Source organism: Lacerta agilis, chromosome 15 (assembly GCF_009819535.1).
Source record: "Lacerta agilis isolate rLacAgi1 chromosome 15, rLacAgi1.pri, whole genome shotgun sequence".
Taxonomy (NCBI): domain Eukaryota; kingdom Metazoa; phylum Chordata; class Lepidosauria; order Squamata; family Lacertidae; genus Lacerta; species Lacerta agilis.
This window is the reverse complement of record NC_046326.1, coordinates 9179165-9196356: the sequence shown is the minus strand read 5'-3', so window position 1 is coordinate 9196356 and position 17192 is coordinate 9179165. Positions and strand designations below refer to the sequence as shown.

At 46.5% G+C, this 17192-nt stretch overlaps 1 protein-coding gene across 1 annotated transcript in view; it reads left to right on the top strand.

Moving 5' to 3' along the window:
* The first annotated feature begins 7624 nt into the window (after window positions 1-7624).
* Window positions 7625-17192, top strand: part of LOC117060292 — a 28513-nt gene continuing 18945 nt past the window's right edge. The window contains 11 exon segments of the mRNA XM_033172507.1: window positions 7625-7758; window positions 8799-8901; window positions 8904-8928; window positions 9101-9225; window positions 10254-10424; window positions 11701-11808; window positions 12801-12947; window positions 14063-14473; window positions 15344-15575; window positions 16487-16704; window positions 16930-17118. Coding sequence (XP_033028398.1) covers window positions 8799-8901; window positions 8904-8928; window positions 9101-9225; window positions 10254-10424; window positions 11701-11808; window positions 12801-12947; window positions 14063-14473; window positions 15344-15575; window positions 16487-16704; window positions 16930-17118 — 1729 coding nt within the window. The 5' untranslated portion in view covers window positions 7625-7758.

The window sequence follows — 17192 nt, the reverse complement described above, 5'->3', positions numbered from 1 at the left end:
ATAGATATATTATATATATATATATTATATATATATATTATATATATATATATATATATAGATATATATATAATATATATATATATATATATATATATATATATAGATATATATATATATATATATATATATATGTGTGTGTGTGGTGTGTGTGTGTCACATATCATCATAGAGCTTGGCAGTGCTCCTGAGCATGTGCAGTGTGCCAGCTCCACCATGCTGTTTATTAACTGCAGTTTATATATATATATATATATATGATTTCCATTTTATACATTTCAATAATTATACAATCATTTTAACATTTCAAAACTAGACTTCCTCCCCCCTCTTTCTGCTGCTCCTTAAATGTATTTTTATATTTCTGCATATCCAAATTAACTTAATTTGCTCATTTATTCATCTACTTTAAACATACAGTAGTACATCCGGTTACGTAACTTCAGGATGTGAAAGTGGCAAATCCGGAAGTATTTGACATGCGCAGAAACGGTCCTCAGGTTGCGGAGACCTTGGGATCCGACTGGACCTCTGGAACGGATCCTGTCCACAACTGGAATTACCACTGTACTCTATAAAACTGCAGGTTATTAGAGTAATCCTGCCAATGTTCTTATCTGTTTACAGTTTATTTGTAAATATTCAATAAACCATTTCCATTCTTTTATAAAAGCTTGTTATCTTGATTTCTTATTTTTGGGGGTAAGTTTCGCCATTTCTGCATATTCCATAAGTTTTTGTATCCATTCTTCTTTTGCTGGGACTTCTTCTTTCTATTTTGGGCAAGTAACATTCTTGCTGCTGTAGTCGCATACATAATAAATTTCTATACAGTTTGGGTAGTTCTTCCCTATAATTCCCAAAGGAATTAACTGCAGTTCATAGACACACAGAGTCATAGAATCAAAGAGCTGGGGGGACCCGAGGGCCATCTAGTCCACCCCCTTGCAATACAGTCCCCCATCAATTTAAACCATACTGGCCCCACTTAGCTTTGCAAATTATGGGTGCCCCTCTGTGTGATGACAGCCTTCCTTGCTAGAGATGCCAGAAACTGAGCCTAGCAACTTCTCCACATAAAGCATTAAGGCCCCACCAGCAAGTCTCTTGAGGTTCTTGCACTTTGGAATCATGCAGAAGTAAAGAACAATCGTGAGACAGTCCTCATTTCCCCTTCTTCTTCACAGCCCAAACTGGTCATCTTTTCCTCCTCTTGGGTGACTAGTAAGTGCATGATTCAGATTCATAACTTTTTCCAAGATAATAAATGAGCATGCTTTCCTAGATCGGCTGCAAAGTATGATATCAAATTCAAGGCACCACATAGCGAGGGCAAAACTCATCACACTTCTGCTTATTATAGATGTGATAGTTCCCAGTGAGATATCAAACTGTCTGCAGACCGTGGCTATTCTGAACCTACACTTAATTTTCTTATCCTTATATCCTCTTTGCAAAGCAAAGCTCTACTTCATCTTTGCAGCAGCAACAACAGAAGAAGAAAAAACCTTATGGAAAAAGAATGAAGTATGTTCACTTCCTTTGCTAAAGGTGAGCCCTTCACATGCGATACTCCCTGGAGAATATTGAGTAAAATTCCCCACTGCTTAGGAACGGGTGAAGAATCTGAAGAAACAGTTTTTTTGTGATATGTGCTATTGACCCCAATATAGTTTCGGACTGCTTTGGCAAGTGCTTTCACACATGACACTCAATGGCATTCCCAATTCTAGCTTGAGCTACATGTGCTGTATGTGAATGTTATTAAGGTGGCACAGATTATTAGAAGAGCTTCCACATAAAGGGCATGTGTGCCAGGAAGTCTTGAGTATGACATCTCTCATATTAGATCTTCATCCTTGGGTGCCTGTTCCCCCCTCCACCCCACACTTTATTTATTACCATTTTTGGCAGCAATGTAAAAACCCCCAGCATAAGAACAAAACACAGTATAATTTTGTAGTCATAGATATGGTAACAGTAATATTGGCTCATAATATTGATGTAAGCATATCCACCAAATTAATAATAATAGTAATAATTTTTTATTTATACCCCACCCATCTGGCTGGGTTTCCCCAGCCGCTCTGGGTGACTCCCAATTGAATATTAAAAACACAATACAGCATTAAACATTGAAAACATCCCAAAGAGGGCATACAGAAAAAACCCTTAATGGTGCAAACAGTGATTTGGTTGCCCCCCCCCCATGTTTTGGGTACACACACAGTGCAAACCTGTCTCAAGGAGAGAAATCCAGCTTCTGTACCCTACCAAACAATACAATACTTTTTGTACACCCTTATCTTGCAAGTGAGTCTGCCTGCTTTTTCTTAACCCCGAACCCTTCACAATGGCAGATAGAAATATTACTTTCTGAGAGTTTTGAAAATACAATATCCCCACAGTGAAAATGCAATATCCTGCAGTGCAGGAGAAAGAGATGTGCCCACAGTGTAACAGATGATAAACAAATGTATTGCATAATAAATTGATTGTGGCAAAAGGACCCAAGATCTACTCTTCTGAGGAATAAACAAATAGCAACATTTATCCTGGTCTGAAGAATTGTCTGCAACCATAACAAGGGCAGTAACCTGTAACAGTTATCTGCCACTGCAGCCTTTATTACTCAAATATTGGATTAGATACCAATCACAACTGGATGATAAGCCTCTGGGGAAAAAACAAAGAACCTATAATTGGAGCAGTTTCTAAAAACACTGCACCATTGAGTTTTTTTATGTGCGACTTAACTAGTAATGAGCAGCACCCTGGGTGGTTTTCACTAAGTTTTACTCTGAGTATTGTCTTTGAAATAAATGAAAATGACCATTAATTTCTGCTCCAAGTGAAACATAGCTGAATACCACCCCCTAGTACAGGGATGTGAGAGGTAGCGTTTCTGTGTGGGTCCTTTCTGGTGGATGAGTACATGCATGGCTGGCCCAATACATTTTGCCACCTGTAGCAAAGGACAGGATGTCACCTCTGCCCATTTCATGTACACAGAAGTTGACTGGACTGACAGGTGTCACTTACTGGTGTTGACCTATAAAGCCTTACACAGCTCAGGACCTCAATGCCTTAAGGACCACCTTCCCCATAGAAACCATCCCAGACCTGTGCTTGTCATCTGAGGCCCTTCTCTATGTCCCACCTCCCTGAGAGGTTGGAGGGTGGCATCTAGGGATTCACCTAGTGGGGTGTACTGTTGTGCCAGACCTATAGACTTTAGGCCACTCCTTTTTGGCTCTAAAGGGCACTTTTCCTGTGCCATATTGTTGCTTGGATGTTGTCATCTTCCTGCATATGGGGTTCTCTGTCAGGGGTGGATTTGAGCTGATGAACAGTGTGATCTATGTGTTAAAATTAAATTACACAGTGCTTGGTCTCATGTCTTGAGACCAATCCCCCATGTCCAGATGTTCTGAGATAAGGGTGCCATGCGGCACTGGGTTACCCTAGTGATACTAGGGAGGTCAAGTGTATGACTTGCTGAGTCATTTCATGACTATTTGTAGAGATGGGTATAATAGTCTCTAGGACATTGCATGCCTTGATGCTGTCCTGTTTGCATGTCAGGGTCTGGCTCTGTCAGGAGTCTGAGTCAGCTGTAGGTCAGCAATAAAAAACAAAACAAAAACAAAACACCGGTGTCAGTGAAGTTAACTTCATTCAAAGAAACTAAAACTACCACAGTCCTAGTGATCCCAGCAGCTCTTCTCAGTAAGTCTTGCCCCAATGAGGCAGTTGCCTTCCCCTCCTCTCCGGGGTTTTTTCCAAGCTATTGGAGACTGCGTCTGTACGCAACCAATCTTTCCTCTGATCTTTTCATTTCTCTGTGTTTTCTGAAGACTGGGGTGGGGTGGGGAGCAGTTCACAGCAGGAAGGGGAGACTCCCGGGATTCTTCAGCAGCCTGCCACATGTCTGTCTCCTGGCCCCTCTCCTCCCAAGGGTCATCTAGTTCAACTCCTGCAATGCAGAATATGCAGGTTGCCCATCGTGGAATCAAACTCCCGACCTTGGCATTACCAGCTCTTCACTGTAACCACGGAGCTGAAACAGTGATCTACCTTTTGTTGTTGTTGTTCAGTCGTTCAGTCGTGTCCGACTCTTTGTGACCCATGGATCAGAGGTACGCCAGCAAGCCTATCCCTCACTGCCTCTCGCAGTTTGGCCAACTCATGTTAGTAGCTTCGAGAACACTGTCCAACCATCTCATCCTCTGTCGTCCCTTTCTCCTTGTGCCCTCCATCTTTCCCAACATCAGGGTCTTTTCTAGGAGTCTTCTCTTCTCATGAGGTGGCCAAAGTACTGGAGCCTCAACTTCAGGATCTGTCCTTCTAGTGAGCACTCAGGGCTGATTTCTTGTGAGAATGGATAGGTTTGATCTTCTTGCAGTCCATGGACTCTCAAGAGTCTCCCCAGCACCATAATTCAAAAGCATCAATTCTTCGGCGATCAGCCTTCTTTATGGTCCAGCTCTCACTTCCGTACATTACTACTGGGAAAACCATAGCTTTAACTATACGGACCTTTGTCGGCAAGGTGATGTCTTTGCTTTTTAAGATGCTGTCTAGGTTTGTCATTGCTTTTCCTCCCAAGAAGCAGGCGTCTTCTAATTTCGTGACTGCTGTCCATGGAATAACACTGGATTATGAGTGATCTACCTATCCATGGAATAACACTGGATTATGAGCTTGTTTCAGTGTTAGGGCTCAGAATCATGGACTTGTAGAGCTGGAAGTAACACCAAGGCTCATCTAATCCAAGTGCCTGCAAGTCAGTAATCTTTCCCCTAATGCGGGGCTCGAACCACGACCCAGAGAAAAAGAGTTTCATGCTCCACCAACTGAGCTATCCCAGGTTGAGAAATGACAATTGTTCTCACTTTTCAGGCTTGTCTTGGAAAGGGGCCATCTTTTGATATAATCTTTTGATATAAAGTCAACATAGCAAAGCCTGCTGCTCCAGGGTCACTTAAGCAGCTTTCGTCGTTCCTGCTCCTCTTGACGCAGCAGGATTTCAACACATCCAATTGAGTCAATGCAGTCATTGTTCACCGATTTTTTCGGCCTGGTATATTTCCCCCTCTTAAGACATCTTACTGTCAGTGGATAAAGAACCATTCATTCATGGTAATGCCTCAAAATATTGTGTCAGTCAATAGGTGAGGTGCTCTTGACTTATTTGAGCCATAGGATTGCAGCACTAGAATCATAGAATCATAGAATCATAGGGTTGGAAGGGACCGCAAGTGTCATCTAGTCCAACCCCCTGCCATGAGATTAATAGTCATCTAGTCCACCACCCGAGATTAATAGTCTCATGTTCTACTGACTGAGCTTTCATGAAGCAAAAGCATCTGGAAAAGTTTAGGCATCAGAATCATACTGCTTCAGAGAGCTAAATAGGTGTCAGTAAGCATGAGGTGCTTCATCTCAGGGTTGTGGTTCGAACCCACATTGGGCAAAAGATTCCTGCATCTCCAGGTAGGGCAATGGGAAAGCTCAGTTGGTAAGAGCATGAAACTCTTAATCCCGGAGTTGTGGGTTCAAGCCCCATATTGGGCAAACAATTCCTGTATTGGCAGGCAGAATTCACAGGGGCAGCTCTCTCCCCATCCTAACCAGATGATGTTGAACAAAGCTGTCTGCCACAAAACATGGTCATTCTGCTAGTGGTAGATGGCCAAAAGGCCACCATTCTGCTCTCTTCTTGTCCAAGGGAGGTGCTGCTTTTGCCTCATCCATTTTTTTCACCTGTCGCGCTATGGGCGTTTTTGGTGTGTGTGTAGTCCCCCCCCCCCCAGTAGTTATCGTTTTTGAGTCAAAATTTAGTTCCCAATGCTTTGTTTTCCCCCAGTACCGATCATCACCAGTACAGCACGAGAGTCTTCATCTCATCAGAACTAGACCATTCTATGATCTATGACCACCAGCAGCAACTAGTAACAAAAGGCAGGCCACGTTTCGGCCTAGTGGCCGGAACCTTTAAAACCAAGCCTGCCTAGAGTTATCGGTTGCTAGGTGGCATCCCAAAGCAAGCAGGATTTTTGGGGGTGTGTGCAATGCTGTGGTTGTTGCCACTCTCTCTCACACACACATAGGAAAGGTGCCTATTTCAGACCCCTCAACTGTTCCTCAACAATCCTGGTTTTTTTGTGTGTGTGTGAGAGAGAACAGAGGCAATATGTAAGGTTGCCATATTGGATGCTTTAACCACTCCTAGAGTCTTTCTGCTACAGAGCAGCTCTATAAATTAAGTCAGTCAATAATATGGGGAAAGCCAAGTGTAACTTTGAAAAGGATCTGAAATACTTCCTTGAATCTTGAATTTGTTTATTCTGGATGTTTGACTTTTTAAAAATGGTGTGTGTGGGGGGGGGTGAACCATGTACTCCTTGGAGGAAAAAAGTAGGATAAAAATGCAATAAATAAGCTCTTCTGCTTACATCCTTAAGAAAGCTGGAGGGGCCAGCTAGATGGAGATGTCAGTTGCCAACCTGGTGCCCAGAGATCTCCACGTGGTCACAACTGGACCTCTGCCCATTGCAAAACTCACCTGGGGAATTTTGAACACTGCTGGGTACAGATACCAGAAAAGTTGCCACATTACCCCAGGAATTGGTAGCATTGAATGGAAGGCATGAGAAGACCTGTATGCAGTCTGTTCCTTGACTAGGTTGGAACATGTCCTGGCAGGGGATGGAGATCTCCTATCCCAGAGATTGGGAAGAATAACTGTGATGTAATTTTGATTTCAGGGTGATGGGGTCAGCGGCTGTAAGGAGAGCAGAGATGCACCAGAAGGTAGTCCGAGTAGTGCTGGGGTTGCTCTTCGCAATTCTGGTAGGAAGTTCCTGGAGGAAGACAAGAGATAAAAAGTGGGAAGATCACAATATTTGTTTCAAGTGCCCTGGCCTTTCTTCTTCGCTATGTGCAACCAATTTATGGACGCAACTGAGCAAATTCTGAGTTATTTTATCTGTGGGTGGAGGATAACAAACTTGAGGCTGCAAATTATGAGGGGTGTGTGTGTGTGTGTGTGCGGCGCACACACACACACACACAAGGAAAACTCCTGAAGACTTGGTCCTACGTGTCAGGGTTAACCCTTCCGAAACTGTCAGACTGGCAAGGCAAAGGAGGTAAAGGCTGTCTGTAACCACCAAGAGCAGATCTCCTTAGAATAATAGAATCATGGATTTGGAAGGGACCACACAGGTCATCTAGTCCAACCCTCTGCAATGCAGGAAGTTGGGGTTGCTGTTCTTTTTTTGCTCAACTGAGGTTTAAAGCAGAGATTGGATGGCCATCTGTCATGGATGTTTGAGTGGAGATTCCTGCATTGGTGGGGGTTGGGCTAGAATGACCCTCAGGGTCCCTTCCTATTCTATGATTCTATGGTTCCCAGACCAGCAAGCAGGCCCAACCCAAAAGCATTTCTAGTGCCCAGGAACACCATCTGACATGCCCCTTCCCTCCTTTGTCCAAATCCCCAGTTTTGAGAGGTGGGAACAAGAAGCTACCGTTTTGAGATTTAGCAACAAGAAGCTAACATTTACTGATTGGGAAAATGCCACCTTTCCTCTCCACACAGTGCTGGGTTGTGCCCCCAAGGTGGATCCTGTACAGGAATGAGCTTGCCTGTACATTCCAACTGGGTCTCTTGTTCTGTCCTGGAGTGAAGCCAGAGTCTTCTGCAGGGACCAAAAGGCAGACCTGGTTGTCATCAAGGATTACCACAAGCAGGTAAGAGGCGGGTTTTGCAAGCTGCAGGCTGGGAATGCTTTAGCTTGGGAGGGAGGAAGCGATAGAAAACCTCATTTGAGGATGGCTGTCTGGCACAGAATCCAGATCTGACCCCGGTATGGCAATGGCCAGGTGCCCTAGGTGCCGTGTTTCATTTCTGCTTTATCTTTTAAAGGAAAAATCTCAAAGTGGTTGATAACCCATTAAAACATCCAATCAACAACCCAGAAGGGGAAGAAATCAAGCTTCAAGGAAAATATTGCAGATCCTTCTCTAAGTGACAATTTGCTTTCTCCATATTTATTGACCAACTTAATTGCTAGAGTGGTCCTGTTGCACAATTTCTTTAGAAAGCCAGTGTGCTGTAGTGGTTGAAGAGTCGAACCAGGACCTGGGAGATCAGGGTTCAACTCCCCACTCATCCAGCCATGAAGCTCACTGGGTGACCTTGGAGTCAATCACAGACTCTTACCTACTTCGCAGGGTCATTGTAGGGATTAACTGAGGAGGAGGCGAACGAAGATATCTCTGCAAAATGCGCCTGGCACCTGGCGAATTTCTAACACTGTGCAGAACCCTTTTTCTCTTCTGCATCCAACGAGGGCTCTTGATTCCAGGTTGGCTTGGTCATTTCCTGAGCCCAGGAACATAAACAGCGGTCTTATATTTGGTGCAACTAGCTGAGCATTGTCTGCACTGACTGGCAGCAGCTCTCCAAGATTTCGTGCAAGGACACTGCCCCAGCGCTACCCAGAGTTGCCCTACCACCAAGCCATGGCCCCTTTCCTGTAGAAGTCCCTGGCAGAGGCTGTTGGGAAAGTGGCGAAACTTATGCTGCCTGCCTTTGCTGCCACTGCAGGACAGCTCAGTCGGTAGAGCATGAAACTCTTAACCTCAGGGCTATGGGTTCAAGCCCCACATTGGGCAAAAAGATTCCTCCATTGCAGGGGTTTGGATTAGATGACCCTTGGGGTTCCTTCCAACTCGAAATGCTATGATTCTGTGATTTCATTATGCTGCCTTTGGCTGCCTTTGCACAGATGTTCCTGACGGACCTCTCAGACAGCACCCGGGAATACGCCTTGCACTACTGGATCGGGTTAGCATGGCGAGAGGCAAGCAGTCAGCTCGCCTGGGTGGATGGACCCCATTATCGCAGAGCTGGTACAGGTAAGAGAACCTTGATGCGTGGCTCTGATGGCAAAGGGCTCCAATGTGGCTCTTGAACCCATGCCCTGGGATCAAGTCTCCTGCTCTACCACCGGAGCTATCAAAGTGGTTTGCTAAGAGATCAGAAGCAAGTTCTTTGCTTTTGGATCTTGAACTCTTTCTGCTTTATCAGAAACTGGCTCCAAGGCTACCCCAAGAAGGAGCGTTGCACGCAGCTCGTGGGCATCTACGCTGGCCAGTGGAGGGACTGGGATTGCGGTGCCAATGTCTCCTTCATCTGTGAGATGCCCGTGAAAGGTAAGAGCAAAGGGGGTGTCTCCTTCCCAGCCTTGACATTCAGCAGCCAGCAGGAGGCATAATGAGGGAGGCTATAGAAATGCTGCATTTTGCTGTTGAATGGAGAGAGCCAAAGCTGGCAGCCCTCGCTAATTTTAATAGTAGTAGTAGTAATTGTTGTAGCTGGCAGCCCTCGCTAATTTTAATAGTAGTAGTAGTAATTGTTGTTGTTGTTGTTGTTGTTGCATTTATATCCTGCCCATCTGGCTGGGTTTTACCTCCCCAGCACCCAGGGTCAGCATGGGAGGGGTCCCTTGACCCTTCAAGACGTAATAGCCATTGACAGGCCTCTCCTCTCTGCATCACACTGTTGACTCATGTTACGCTTGTTGTCCACTAAGACCCCTAGACCCTTTTCACGTGTAAGCCAGGTGTCCCCCATCTTATATTTGTGCAGATGGTTTTTCCTACCGAGGTGCAGAACCTTACATTTGTCCCTGTTGAAATTTTGCTAGTTTGGGCTCAGTTCTCCAATCTGTTGAGGTCATCTTGAAACCCGATGCTGTCTTCTGCGGCATTAGCTACCCCTTTCATTTTGGGGTCATCTGCAAATTTGATGAGCATCCCCTCAATTCCTTCATCCAAGATGTTAAATGACAGCAGGACAGAGCCCTGTGGCAGCCCCCCTTGCCCCTTGCCCCACCCCCACCCCAGATGCCGAGGAACCATTAATGAGCACACTTTGGGTTCAGCCAGTCAGCCAGCTACAAATCCATCAAACAGTTACCTTGTCCAGCTCACATTTTACCTGCTTCTTCACAAGAATATAATGGGGATTTTGTCAAAAGCCCTGCTGAGGGAATTCCAAAGGGGATCTCTGGATTTTAGGAGGAGAAAGTGTGGAGGAGAACACTGGGTGGATGAAGGGGAATTAAAGGCGGTGTGAGGAGTTCACCATCTACATTAACCTAAAATGTGGACCTGCCTACTGACTTCATAGCTGCACCTTCTTGTACCTCTCTCTCTCTCCCTGTGCCTTTCCTGCCTAGATGCCCTCCCTGGCTCTGTGAGGAAAGTGCCCTTCCGCTCCCACTGTTATGCCTTCCATTTCCCATCCTTCCGGGAACTCAGGTCATGGAGAGAGGCCCAGTCTTTTTGCCAGGAATCTGGGGAGGGCCTCGTAATCGTTCGAGATGAGGAGCAGAACACCTTCCTGTCAGGTGAGGGATGGAAGCAGCAAACCAGTAGCCAAAACAGTAGCACTTTGGGCTGATCTAGCTGGGCTCCTCTTAGAATAATAGAATCATAGTTGGAAGGGACCACAAGGACCATCTATCGAATCCAATCCCTTGCAATGCAGGAATCCTTTTGCCCAACATGGGGCTCGAACCCACGAACCTGAGATTAAGAATCTCATGCTCTACCAATTGAGATATGTGCTTCTTTTTAGTTTTTTAAGTGCCCTTGGGGGATGACTGTTGTCATTTATTTCTTTATATTTTAAATATTGGGGGGGGGCTGCTTTTCTGGGCAAATGCCCATTCAAAGATGCTTACAATCAAAAGCAGCAAAAATTGAAACTAACAGTGGAGATTTTCAAATCTTAAAACAGCACCCGTATCCAGATGCCACCCTCAGAATAACTCTCTTCATTTTCCTCTTCAATTGGTAGAGTGTGGTGCTGATAATGCCAGGGTTGCAGGTTTGATCCCCGCATGGGACAGCTTTGTATGCTTGCATTGCAGGGGGTCAGACTTGATGACCCTCAGGGTCCCTTCCAGATCTACAATTCTATGATTCTATGAGATGGTGGCATTTATTGACCCCATTCAAATTGGGAGGTAGTGAAAGGGTTAATTAGCTAACCTGTATATATTTACCTGAATGTATTGTTAGTCCAGAAGTATAAAAGAACTTTTTAAGCTTTTCTTTATGAAACCTCTCTGTAAAGCTGTGAACTTTGATCTGCATTGCACTTCTTTCTGGCAAGCAATGACTAAGAGTCTGGAGATAACAGTAGAAGGTCGACCTTGCACAGAGGCACAGAGAGGAATTGTCTAGGTCACAGATAGGATGGCCTTGCTGGAGTGCGCATGAACCAACTCAGGGCTAAATGTCCTTTTGCCTTATATGTACAACAGGAAATGTTTCTTAAATGGACAAGGATGTACAAGAGGCAGATTCCTGGGGTGGGGAGAGCCAGAGAACTGTCTATAAGAACTGTCTGAAAATTGACTTTTTTTTGTACTTGCTTGGCTGTCTGAACACCGCAGGTACCTCTGCATGCAGAAAATAAATCTTTCTCTCTCTGAAGCCAGCAGCCTCAGGTGTCTTTTCTGCTTCCATGTTTTCTCACCGGGCGCAACCGTGGGAACCCGTAGGGGCAAATAAGGCTCCAGTAGTACTGATGGTTTTGCACTGGAAGAGGGTGCAGGGAGCTAACCATCTAATCCTTACCAAGAAACATCTGTGATGGTTTCTCCATTTCCTCCCCAGATGCCTTTCCTGAGGATGGCTGGCAGATGTGGATCGGGCTGCGCTTTGGCACCACGTGGAGGTGGAGCGACTCGTCAGCTCCCCCAGCCTATTTCCGGTGGCATCTGGGTATGTTGGGTCTTCCAAGCTCCTGAACAGAAGGGTTCTGAATCACAGCTGGTTCTCTCTGTCAGAACTCCTGGTTGCCATCCAGAACTGCATAAAGACTAGAATCATAGATTTGTAGAGTTGGAAGGGACCCCGAGGGTCATCTAGCCCAACCCCCTGCAATGCAGGAATCTCAACTCAAGCATCCATGACAGATGGCCATCCAACCTCTGCTTAAAAACCTCCAAGGAAGGAGAGGCTGCCACCTTCTGAGGGGGTCCAATCCTCTGTTGAACAGCTCATTAAAGTTATTCCTAACATTTAGTCAGAATCCTCTTTCTTGTAACTTGAATCCATTGGTTCGAGTCTTATGCTCCAGAGCAGCAGAAAGCAAGCTTGTTCCATCTTCCATGTGAAGCCCTTAAGATATTTGAAGATGGCTCTCAAGTATCTCAACTCTCTCTACTGTTCCTCATAAGGCTTGCTCCATAAGACCTGGGGCTCTTTATCATTTTATTGCCCTTATTTATTTATTTATTGCATTCATATCCCACCTTTTTTTTACAAGGAGCTCAGTGTGGCATACATACCGGTACATGGTTCTCTCCCTCCACCCTTAATCCCCACAACAACAACAACCCTGGGAAGTAAATGAGGCTGAGAGAGGCAGTAACTGTCTCCACGGTCACACCCGGTGAGCTTCATGATGCCCAAATTAAGATTTGAACCCTGGTCTCTCCCAGGCCCTAGTTTCACACTCTGACTGCAATACCACACTGACTCAGCTGGGGTTCCTTCTCCACAAAAATGGGCTCTAGGATAGGGTGAGGGGAGGGCATGGAATGGACCTAAAGTTCTTGCCCATTTCCCAATTGGGGTGGGAAGAAGTGCAGGAAGTGGCAACGAAGGTAGCACTAGCATGAGCGTTGGGACTTCCTGGAGATGAGGTAGTAGGCCGTGGCTAGAAGCCGCTCGGATGGGCTCTTACAATCCCTGGCTGCTCTATTCTCTAGGAAAAGCCCCCGAACAGGTGCAGGACCAGTGTGTGGTGCTGAGTCTGCAGCCCACCAACATCGCCCAACATGGGACGTGGCAAACCAGACCATGCAATGAGCGTCCTACGACCGAGATCACAGGATTTGTCTGCCAGCACAGATATGGTGAGTGCCATAGATGCTCAAGGGCAAGGGCAACAGAGGGGTCGCAGGCAGGCTGGAGGAGAGAGAGAGAGAGAGGGGGAGAGAGAGAGAGAGAGAGAGAGAGAGAGAGAGAGAGAGAGAGAGAGAGCTGCCTCTTAACTCCTCTCTTCTCATGCGATTCAAGTTGAGTGGAGAAAAGGGGAGCTTCCATAATTTGATTTATTAAATGTATATACTGTATAAAATCACAAAGCAATTTGCTGTATAAAAGCACGACTCAGATGTGAAACTGTTGAATTTTCATCTGAAATGCTGGACATCATCTCAAGGAGACCAGAAAGCAGCTGATAATAACGATAACGATAACAATAATAACAACAATGGTAACAGAAACAATGTTATTTATTAATTGTACTCTGCTCATCTGTACTCCAGCCACTCTGAGATCCACGGAATTGCAAACCCCTAATTTGCTTTCCTGATAAATTAGGTAGAAAGACAGACTATTGCTGAGTTCCTGCAAAGGGAATTTTCAGTGGCTGGCAACAAACCTGTGAAGGACTGAGCTGACAATTTGAGACAGAATCTCTCTCCAAGGCTTTTATGGGAAATCTTGGGGGGGGGGGGGCTCATGTAGGGGGATAGCTTTCATCCCTTGAATTATAATAATAATAATATTAATTATTAATTAAATTTATATGCCACCCTTCATCAAGATCTTAGGGTGGTTCACAAGAGGCGATTCAAAAAAGGCATGCTCATTTTGATTTCAGAATCTGCATTTGGTGATCATACCTGTTTCGTAACTGCATAAAATCCTTCTGAAAGATAAAAGAATCTGGATTTGAGGGACAAGTTTCGGAACCTCAGATTCCACATGTAAATTTTTGTAGGTCGCTGCCCTTTTGCCTCAGCAGGGGGAGGGGGGAGAGGCAGAGGCTGAGTGCTTGGGGGCTGATCCAAAAGGCAGGTGGGCTTCTTGTGGGATGGAATGTTAGAGATTTCAAAGTGCCTACGATGCTTCCTCTCACAGGGAGTCCTTGAGTCGAGCTCCACCAATAACAGAAGGCTCCTCCGCCTTGCCTTCCCTGGACCTGGCAGGCCTGGGCCTAATTTGCTCCCATCTCTGTTGCCAGATTTTTGTGGTCCGCCGGAGCCTGTGTACTTTCCCCTCCCTGGCGGGATAGGTCCGCACGCCACAGCTGATGTCACCTTCTCTTTCCCCGGTCATTCTTCCTGCACCCTGTCCTTGGCTGGCCTCCACACCGATGTCACTCATTTCCGGCTAAGCCTGGAGTCCAATGCCACCCATGTGCGTGGCAATGTCACCACAGATCTCAGCGGCTCCCTGGAGCGCAAGAACTTTTCTGGGGTGCCCTTTTCGCCTGGGCAGTTCAGCACATGGAGCCTCTTCACTTACCCTGATGGCCTCGCAAGCTTCTTGGACCACCAGGAGCATTTCCGTCTCTCCGGCGCCCAAGACATTCCCTTCGCAAACCTCGGCTCCTTGAGGGTAATGGGAGCAACTGTGGCCAACGCGTCTCTAGGTAGGTTGGGGTGGATTTTTGGGGGCGGATGGACAAAGAAGAGCCCTCCTTGCTTTTGAACCAGCAGAAGGTGGGCAAACATTGATGTTTCTGTAAAGAGACATGGAGGGTCCCTGCAGCAACCCCCTTCCACCTGGTTTCCTTGGAATTCATGCCAATGAAGTTTCTGCACTGTCTCTCCTTGACATATACCTGCTAGCTGAGCATGATAGTCAGAAAGGTTGCACTGCTTGCAGATCTCCAGGTGCTTCCCCTGCATATTGGAAGACCGCCAGCTTTTTCTTTCTCTTTTTTTCCATGCACAGACACCATGATGGTGACATAACAATCACCTCCAACAAGGGGGGGGGGGTTAGCACAATCAAACATGGTGTAGTGGTTAGAGTGTCAGGTTTTGGACTTGGGAGATCGGGATTCAACTCCCCACTCAGTCCTGAAGTTCACTAGGTGACCTTGGAGTCAGCTGCAGCCTCTTAGCCTACCTTGCAGGCTTGTTGTAGTGAATGACTGAGGGGGGGGTGAACCATGGACTCCTTGGACAAAAAGGTGGGATAAATAAATAAGCCTTTCTGCTTACCTGCTTGCATAAGAAAGCTGGAGGGTCAGGTGGAGATGTCAGTCACCAACCTGGTGCCCAGAGATCTCGACACAGTCGCAATTGGACCTGTGCCAGTCGCAAAGTGCGACTCACCTGCAGCCCACCCTCTCAATTCCCTCCAAGTCCACCACGGATTGTTTCTAGGAAGAGCTGAGGGAGAGTAGGAAAAAGCTACAAAGGCTTTTTGTGCTTTCCCAGAGAATCCACAAAGGAGAGTGTTCACATTGCTGCCGGATGAATTCAGAGGCCAACCTCTTTGCCTTCCCTTCCAGAGTATCGCCTTTCTTTTGACCTACGCTTCCCCAGCGGTGGCAGCAGCCTGCAGCTGGAAGATGCCATACGCCGCTACCTCAACAACTTCACCATCGGGCTGTGGGTTCGAAGTGAGCCTGCTGCCGCCGGCTCCCGCAAGATGTGCCTGGTCAGCTATGCGCTGAAGTGGAGGCAGCCAGAGTTTGCCCTCTTCCTTCTCTCCCCCTCTGGCCTGGAATTCCACATCAAGGGGTAAGCAGGAGGTCCCTCCACTGGCAACAATGGTTTTAAATGATGCTCCCCTCCCAGCTTTTGGTCTTGGATGTGGTTTTGAGGTTTTATGACATTTTATATGGGGCTTCTATACTTTGTGTGTATAATATTATATATTACATATCTCCACAATTCTATGATTCTGTGTCCTTTGCTGCCGCTCTAACTTGGGCACCAAAATGTCTCGAGCTGGCGGTGCAGCCCTTTCACCACCCCAGTTGTCAGGAAGCCACTAAGTTTCTTTGTACTCCAAATGTCCATTCATCATACTGGGAACTGTAGTTTGTTAATGGTGCTCTGTGAGGGGGATAGCTCAGCTGGCAGAGCATGCGACCCTTAATCTCAAGGTCGTGGGTTTGAGCTCCATATTGGGGAACAGATTCCTGCACTGCAAGGGGTCAGACTAGATGACTCTCATGGTCCCTTCCAACTCTATTATTCTATGATTCTATTATTCCAGTTCCCTGTATTCTTGGGGTGGGATTTGTGTGCTTTAAATGTGCTTGATGTGGATGTGGCCTCAGTTAAGGAGAGTTTCGTCAACAAGCCACCTACCAAGCAATTTACAGCAATTCCAAAATTATAATTTTTGACCTCATAACTATAAATGGTGTGATCTGAGCAAGCCAGGAAGCTGGCATGAAATGTATTCTTTGAAATGCATTTGTTGATTTATCTGCACACACCCCAGCCTCAGCATGAAAAGGTAAAAGGAGAACCCCGATAGCTCAGCTGTTAGAGCACGAGACTCTTAATCTTAGGGTTGTGGGTTCAAGCCCCACAATGGGCAAAATATTCCTGCATTGCAGAGGGTTGGACTAGTTGACCCTTGCTGTCCATTCCACTTCTATGATTCTATGAAACCACTTCTTCCTGGTTGCTCTTTGCAGGGCAGTGATGTTCAGCGGCACCCAGGGCTCCCTTCTGGATGGATCCTGGCACCATGTGGCCATCTCGGTCTCCAGTGCTCCTGGCCTCCCGTCCTTCAGGGCCTTCGTGGATGGATTTCTCTGGGAGCCACACTTCGCTGAGAGTAGCAGCTTCCTGAGGAAAGGGCTCTCCCTTGGGGGGAAGCTGATAATTGGACAGCTGGAGGTGGGCAGCGGAGGTGAGTCCCTTCTTTGCACAGAGGCTGTAGGCTTGCCCTGTGGCTATAGGCTGTGGCATCGTGGGATGAATGAGGTCCCTCCTCAAAGGCTGGGCCCATAACAAAGGCTTGGGGGAAAGCTGTAGCCCCTCCATCTCTCACCTCCATGCCCCCACATCACTGGCCTTCCTCTCTGGGCAAGAAGGGGCTCTTACCACATTCCTGCATGTTGGGGCTGCATTGTAGGGACCAACTTCTTTGTGGGTGACCTGAGTGAAGTCAACCTGTGGGACCGAGCCTTGCCCGAGGTTTCCATAAAGCAGCTGGCAGCCTCACGGACTCGATGGAAGTTCCCTGGGAACGTGGTGAGCTGGAGCACACTGGTAGCAAAGAAGCCTTCCTCTGTGCAAATCAGCACTCTAAGCGAAGACCCAGGTAAGGGACCTGGTGCAGCCAGCGTCAGTAACACAGATATATAACCTAATCGCCAAATGGCACCTTAAACCTAT